The sequence below is a fragment of the Cenococcum geophilum genome, assembly GCF_001692895.1.
Source record: "Cenococcum geophilum 1.58 unplaced genomic scaffold K441scaffold_57, whole genome shotgun sequence".
NCBI lineage: Eukaryota > Fungi > Ascomycota > Dothideomycetes > Gloniales > Gloniaceae > Cenococcum > Cenococcum geophilum.
This window is the reverse complement of record NW_027137615.1, coordinates 733,724-741,651: the sequence shown is the minus strand read 5'-3', so window position 1 is coordinate 741,651 and position 7,928 is coordinate 733,724. Positions and strand designations below refer to the sequence as shown.

The following is a 7,928-nucleotide window of genomic DNA, read 5'->3' as shown; positions in this document are numbered from 1 at the left end:
ATCTGAGGGGAACAGCTACAACCCCAAGTCGGCCTGACTTTGCCAAGCCACTTATCCCCATGTAGAACGCCTGTCTCGAGATAATTTCATTGATAAATCTCGTTTCCCCTACATGATATACTGTAAGAGTTCGTAGGTTGGAGACAGAGCCCGAAATCGAAAGTGTTTTTTCTGTAGTATTGTGATTGAGTACAGCATAAACGAGCTCCGGCGGAGCGTCTCCGGGCAGAACCATCCCACAGAACCAGATTACTTAGCAATTAGTAAGCTCGCACGGGCCACTATCGCCAGCGCATAATCAACTTCAAAAAAGCCAGTGTCTACCGCAATCCAAATAGCTTAATATTCCACCAACCATATAGCATATATGCTTATCTAAGGTAATAAATTAACAGTCTAGTATACTAATAATAAGCCCTAAACGGCTTGTGGAGAACATATCCGTATGGGGTAAAAAATTAAAGGCCGAAGTCGGAGTATAGAATAGTTAATTTCTAAAGGATTATTACCGCAAATCTATATTAAATCTACCTCTTCTAAGCCTATATTAATTTCCTATTATATAATATGGCCGATAGCTCTTTATTTAATATTAATTCGTCCCTTCCTGACCTTAACGAGCTCCTATAGACTAGGTGGGCCCGTCTAGCTATTACTACTGCATCCGCTGCCCCCTCGGGTGCTCCTTTAGCTGCACCTTTTCGAAAACTTAGCGACAGCCAGAGTAATCTAATTAAGCTCTTTAATACACCACTACCTCGCTAAACCGTCCCTACTCCCTTATATAAGGTTACTTAAGGTCCTTTATAGCTTCGCAAGCCCTGGTTTACAGTATAGAACCATCCGACAGCGTCTTAAGTAGATATGCAGGCTTCTGCGGAGGAGCCTTTTCCTGCTCTACCACCACCTGGAATATCACCCTATACCCGCCGTAAACGTCGGGCTGCTTCTACTGCCTTAGAACACTATACTATAAGTCCTCTTCTACCGTGGCTTTAATTACCGTTACCAGAAGTTAAAATTAAGCGTCTAGAGTGGAAGCCGAACCCCTGGTTATACCCAGATTTAGTACCAGTAGTAAAAAAGGTAGTTAACTTAATGCCGGCCTAATATCTTTTAGAGCCATATACGGGTGAAATTTTTAAGGATATTAACACCGCATTTAATTGATATTAGGACTATGCATTCTCTAAAGGTTTCTTTATTATCAAATTATTAGTATCTGGCCTAGATACTCTACGGCCGCGTACTATTTTCGTCTGTAAGCACTATGGCGAGTATACCCGAAACTACCGTAAATTAGACAACTTTTACGGCGAAAACAGCAACCGTTAGCAAGAGGCCACTAAGGTGCACCAGATAAGGTGCGGCTGGACTATTTAGGTGGCCTGGAAACAGCTTATTAAGCATATAGGCTTAGTATATAGATGGGTAGCAACTCTTACCTACACTAAGCATGGCGATCTAGACAATCCAGAGGCCTATCCACACGACTTTATTACTAATCCTCTTGCTTATATTAGCTACCAGGATCAACTACTAGAGGCTAGAAAGGTAGCTGCAGAAGCCTATACTCTTAGGGTAACACAAAAGACCTATTTTACTGCGCAGCGTTAACTTTCTGCCCGGGAGTTACATATAAGCAAGAAGAAATACTATAGCTTAGCGCGATTGTTAAGCGGCCTTCCTAGTAGAGCTAAGGGCCAGCCGCGGGCGCTTAGCGTGCTTAAGCTGCTTCTCTACTAGCATAGATTTAAGTACCGGTCTTAATATACCTATATAATTAATCCAGAATTAGGTCGTCTAATTGCCCGGAGTCTCTAGTAGCTTATATTCTAGCTTCCTATCTAGGTAGATTTAGTGTAAAGGTTTATTACTGACTTTAGCTGCTAAATAGACGCTATATTTAATACCAATCAATCTAAGCTCTTATTAGCTATTATTACTGGCGTTACTAATACGGGGTCCTCTTTTCTAGTAATGCAGTCGTTTATTAAGAGCGAGTCTTAGCTAGATTAGGCCTTCTTCCTAGAGTCTGCTTAGCAGAAGCTTTAGAAATAGCCACCTAAAGTTATTATTACTAACTTTGGTAAGGGCCTTACAGCCGCCTTATTAGTAGGGCAGTTAATTATAGTTGTTCTCTAGTACTGCCAGTAGCACGCCATAAAGGCAATGAAGAAGCGGATTAATAAGGGGATTTAGATAAAGGCTAAGAGGCCGTATAGCTACTCGGCGGAAGAGAGGAAGGTAGTAAAAGAACTATTTTAGCCCTACCTAAAATCCGAAACGGTAGTAGAGCTTAAAGTTAATTAAAAGGCAGTCCTAAATAAGCTACACCCATGCGATAAGGTGTAGTTTCAGACTATATACATTAAAAAGGAGAGCTAGATAATTACCTGCTATATTAGGTAAGTTTTAGTAAGCTTTTAATATTAAGGTTAACTTTTTAGCTGGGAATAGAATGTTGTTATAAGGCATTCGGATGAGCTTTACTATAGGCTGCCTTATAGTAAAGCTCATCCAAGTGCATTATGGCGACATTCTGTTCCCCAGCTTAAAAACCTTATTTTAACGTCGACTTTTCCTTAACTGCTTACTCCCTCACTAGATACCTTCTAAATTTAGGTGCAGTAGCAAGCTAATAAGGTAAGGGTATTAATAAAGGGTTAAAATGCTTTACCAATTATCAATTAAGCCTTAAGGATACTATAATTGAGCTAAAGAAATGGATCTCAATATTATGTAAGGAGTTGATTAAATCCGAATATACATCCAAAACGTCCCTCCCCCGAATTATTACCCTAGATCTCTTTTAGCACCACTTTACATAAATTAACGGTGTAGTAACGCACTATGCGCTTGAGCGAATCTTTAACTCTATATATAGCGCGAGAGCTTTAACAAATAAGGAGAAGCAAGAGTAGGCTAATCGGGAGTAGAAGCAGGACAACTACAACTGCGAGGACCCCTACCGATATGGCCTCCCCTATCGCCATATGCTTATTCGGTGCTTAATACAGAGGCTTCCTATATCGCCGGCTTTAATCCACCCTCGCTAGTGTATCGCAATAAAGCTAATTGCCGCTCTAGATTAGCAACCGCGATATATTAAGAATATGGCGTTCTAAGGCGACCCTCTGCTAGAGCACCTAGAAGCTCTTACTAGGATCCAGCTATCAGTTCTCCGCCTCCTTAATATTATTAAGGACCTTCCTACTAAAGAAATAGGCGAGCTCGCTGGTAAATTTAAAGACTTTAAGGTGGCTTAAATAGCTATTTTAAGTAGATAGGCAGAGCTTTGATCGCTACCCGAGGGCGCTCCATTTAAGGTTCCTTTAAAGGCTCGCTGGCAGCCACCACCTAAAAAGAAGTATGGCAAGGCTAACCAGCGGGGCAAAATAAGCGCTGAGATTGCTAAACGCGCTGCTGACGTCGCTGTACGAGAGCTCCAAAAGGAAAGGCAGGAGGAGGCCTGGAAGCAGAAGGAGCAGGTACTAAGCGGTGGCGTAGATCTTAGCCAATTTCTAATCCAAAACAAAGAGCCAGCCGACGAAGTAGATATGAATATTAAGGAGGATAAGCAGCAACCGTTTAACAAGCCGTCGGTACTATATAACGAAGTTTTAGGGGGGTTAGAGGACAAGGTGGTTATTTTAGAAGCGGGGGAGAACGATAACTCGTGGCTTAATAACGCGGAAGTACTCTAAGGTACTATATTAGACGACCCTCACCAAAATATTAGTAAGAAGGAGCCTATTAAGAACTATTTGGCACCTGCCAATTATTAAGAGCCGCCACCTCTCCTACTCCATTAATCTGGCAGAGCGGCGCGCACTAGAGCTCAAAAGACCTATACTCGATTAGCTTGTGGTAATTTTATATTAATTATAAGTGATACTAACAAGGGTCCTAGTGATCCTGAGCCAAAAGAGGTTAGCATTCCGTTGAAATTAAAGCGATCGCGACAGGGAGCTTCTGTAGACGTGCATAAGGCCCATAAAGCTAGCGCACTTGCTATTAGGTCCCCTAAGGCCAAGCGCACGCGTGGTAGTAAAAAGGGAAAGGATCCTGTTGAAATAGACGGCCGAATATTGGAGTATTATATATGTAAATAGTGCTTAGTTATTCAAATTCAATTTGGCGCTGGCGATAGTGGCCCGTGCGAGCTTACTAATTGCTAAGTAATCTGGTTCTGTGGGATGGTTCTGCCTTACCTCAGAAGCTCAGACTGAGAAATCGATTGTGCGGATATAGGAATATCCGCACCGTCCGCTAAGCTGATTTAGGACGGCAATCGTTTTCTTAGTCTGAGGGACTTTGGCGAGATTTGTAGAAAACCTAAACATCGTTTATATGAGAAGACCTCATCAACTTTGACAAAATTGATCTACCCTCCCACAATACCTGTCGACATAAAAATTACACCAAATTATAGAGAAAAGCCTACTCTATAAAGCTATGAGATCTTCAGCTCCTTATACGCGCGCGACGTTAAGAGGAATTCGTCGCCGTAGAGGCCCTAATTCTACCTCTGCACCGCCGAGCCGCGCAGTAAACACCAACGCTGAACGCTTACGCCCACGCCGCCAGCCCTCTGCGTAGAGCTTTGCGAGAGCTCTGCGGAACGAAGCTCAGGGGGAGACCTGCACGGAGCTCTGCAAAAGCTCTGCACGAAGCTCCGCACGAGGCTCCGCACGAAGCTCTGCTCGAAGCTCTGCTCGGGGCTCTGCTCGAAGCTCTGCTCGAAGCTCTGCTCGAAGCTCTGCTCGAAGCTCTGCTCGAAGCTCTGCTCGAAGCTCTGCTCGAAGCTCTGCCCGAGGCTCTGCTCGAGGCTCTGTTCGAAGCCCTATATAGAGCTCCAAAGCTCTACTAACACGCAGCGCTAATATACTAGGAAGGTTCTACAATTGCCCGTACGAACGCCCGTACGAGCGCCCATACAATCGTCTCTACAAACGTCTCTGCAATTAATCGCCCGTACGAACGTCTGCACGTCTGCACAGTTACACGTCTGTACGCCTGCACGTGGCTCTGCACGAAGCTCTGCACGAAGCTCTGCACGAAGCTTTGCACGAAGCTCTGCACGAGGCTTTGCACGAAGCTCTGCACGAAGCTCTGCACGAAGCTCTGCACGAAGCTCTGCACGAAGCCCCACACGAAGCTCTGCACGAAGCTCTGCTAAGGTTCTGCACGAAGCTCTACACGAAGCCCTGCATTAAGCTCTACACGAAGCTCTACTAAGGCTCTGCACGAGGCTCTGCACGAGGCTCTGCCCCCTAGTAGTAGCAGAGACACTCCGGGCCAAGGGAGGATATTTTTAAGGAAGGACCCAACTATAGCACCTACTAGGTGTTGCAATAGCTTTAAGTAGTAGATATCTATATATCTGTATAGTTTTATCTATATTAGTAGACTATTCAATAAGATATAATATATGCTTACGCTTTTAACAACGCGTTTTTTAACTTTGACGAAATTAATGTCAGGACTAAGCAATAGCCGTATAATAAAATTAATACCATTTAGAAGCCCTAAGTCTTAAAAAAAATGTGACTATGGGGTTTAATAATAACGCGTTGTGTGAATGAATAAATTAGATATCCGTAATATCCGTTTTGCGGATTTTGCTTACGTTTTTAACAAAACTCGCCAAACCCTCTCAGACGTGATTTTGCAATTCGGAAGACGGCGTAGGTTATTCCGACGCTAGCTAAAAAAATCACGTCTGAGCTCGCTGAGGTAAGGTTCTGCCCGGAGACGCTCCGCGAGCTCCGGTATCCCCCCAGTGTGCGTGCAATACCACACACCTAATTTAACTTTCTTGCAAATTTAACTCTTACAATTAAGCTTAAAAAATCTGAGACTTTACCTTTCTTGTAAGTGCACAGCGTCCACGCTGGATTATGCACACTTGATGTGGTGTGTCGCACGCACACTAGGGGGGAGACACCAGAACCTGTGCAAGCTGTTATAGACCGGTTTTTCTGGCAGAACACCTGCTGCAACACCTGCCCGAATCAGCATCGCGCTTGCTCTCACCCCTTCCCCCCCTTATAAGGCTTGCACAGTAAAATGAGGTGGCTTGTACAACTCTTGCCAAGGAGGTGGATGTGGATCAGTTATAACACCTGGTGGATATACACTAACCCACAATACCTACCATAAGAGGAGTAGTTAATTTCATAGTGCTCGCAGCGATAAGGCTATTCAAACCTTACCCCCCAGGGGGGGCACGCAAGAGAGCCACAACAACGCGATCGCGCCTACCCTTTCTCTCCTTACAATTTCGTTAGTTACTACTCGCAATATCAAATTTAAGCCTGCAGAAGCCTCGCGGCCACGTAGGGGAGGAAGGGACGGTCAGTAGAGTCCCTTTGAAGTTTAGCTGCCCCCTCTGCATACAACGATTTCGAATTACTTAGAGCCGTACTTTTAGGATCCTTCTACGGGTTTCGTGTATAAGGATATGTACGATATTAAGCCAATATCGTCGCCGCCAGAGTCCTCAAAGGCAAGTTGTATATGCCCCGGTTATATGAGTTTTTATTATCGCCGGTACACCTAGCTGCCCCCCCTCCTCTGCATATACCTCTACTCATAAAAGCGGCTTATTAATTTAGTTATTGTACACGACTTTGGTTACGCACGTCGAATTTAAGCGACGCGATAAGAGACTTAATATTAATCAATCGGGTATAGTACACTAGTAAGGGACCCCAGTAGAACTTCAATCGACGGCGTCTGTGACTAATTTGTATACTAACTCTACGCGGCAGGTGTTTCGCGGATCCTCACTTCACCAGAAAAACCGGTCTATAACAGAGTGCTTGTTAGTGGGTCGGGTAACGTTTCACAGTGCCAAGACTAGGATGTGCCTGACATACGTAGCGTTGGGTATCAACGCATCACTGTGGGGAAACCTTATTAGCTCGCTCCGCAGACCTTTCGAACTTCCTCCTCCATCTCACTACACTTTAGACCATATCATCTCTCCGAGCAACAGTCTGAAAATACTAGCCGTACGTCTTTCGAAACGTGTGCCGTACGGCCCTTACAAGATAGACTAATGGGACCATACAGTGGATTACCAGAAAGGTATGGAGCCTGGCTTGCAGCAGAGAGTGCGACAGCTGTGGATAGAGAGGCTCCCGCGGGCGAAAGAGGTCCAGTATACCAAGCGATAAAAATTAAACAAAAGATGCAAGATATACCGTACAATAAGATATCTGGTGTGCTAGTATTCCTACAAAGGTTACAGTGTCTGCGCAGCGTTTCTATAGTCATTGTGCCGTTATGCTTTATAGTCCGTTCTCCAGTCTATTACTCTTCGTCTAAGGAAAAAGGGCTCGTTAATATCAGATTTTCGTGTGTTTCCGCTTAGTCTCTTCCCACTTTCCTTCTCTTATATGGATAAGAAGTCTAATGTAAATTCCGGTCTGTTCTAAATGTCTGCGACATCGCCACATATCTGACAAACCTAGTCGATAAGCTCAATATCTGTCGCTTAGTAGTCTTATTGTTTAAGTCATTTTTTAGAACGCCTGATGCGGGTGATGAAGAATAACTTAAGACGTTGGGTACGTAAAGCCATTACGAAAGTGTGCATCTTACCAGTAGTAAGCAGAGCAAAGCAATGGTAGAGTCCATCAAACAATATCAACACTATGATTTGGACTTATCGTTACTTCCTTCATCTCTATCCCTCATACATGGATATAGCAATCTTCTCTTCTAGTCAATGCATCTGGGTTTAGCTGATGTGCAGCTCTTTGGTTTTTGAGAATTGTTCTTCGCATTCGATATCCTCATAGGGAAAATGTTGCGAGCTATATTGCTTTTCTCGCGGTCGATTAGGTTCCAGAACAGGAACTTCAAAGTTAGGCTAACAGGGCGGAATGGGTTGCGAAAACCGAATTCATATCGTAGTC

The 7,928-nt window shown here is 44.0% G+C and overlaps 2 protein-coding genes across 2 annotated transcripts; both read left to right on the top strand.

Moving 5' to 3' along the window:
• Positions 1-3,131: 3,131 nt before the first annotated feature.
• On the top strand, positions 3,132-4,097 carry K441DRAFT_667768 (uncharacterized protein; the record flags this gene model as incomplete). Its single annotated transcript, XM_067649896.1, has 4 exons — positions 3,132-3,260; positions 3,315-3,698; positions 3,790-3,864; positions 3,901-4,097. Coding segments are annotated over 3 exons (588 nt in total), but the record flags the coding sequence as incomplete, so codon positions are not given.
• A 1,708-nt stretch (positions 4,098-5,805) lies between these two features.
• On the top strand, positions 5,806-6,889 carry K441DRAFT_667766 (uncharacterized protein). Its single transcript, XM_067649895.1, has 4 exons — positions 5,806-6,131; positions 6,187-6,359; positions 6,437-6,706; positions 6,777-6,889. Exons 1-3 carry the CDS (start codon positions 6,073-6,075, stop codon positions 6,460-6,462), a joined length of 258 nt encoding a protein of 85 aa, XP_067498849.1. The 5' UTR covers positions 5,806-6,072; the 3' UTR covers positions 6,463-6,706; positions 6,777-6,889.
• The last annotated feature ends 1,039 nt before the right edge of the window (positions 6,890-7,928 follow it).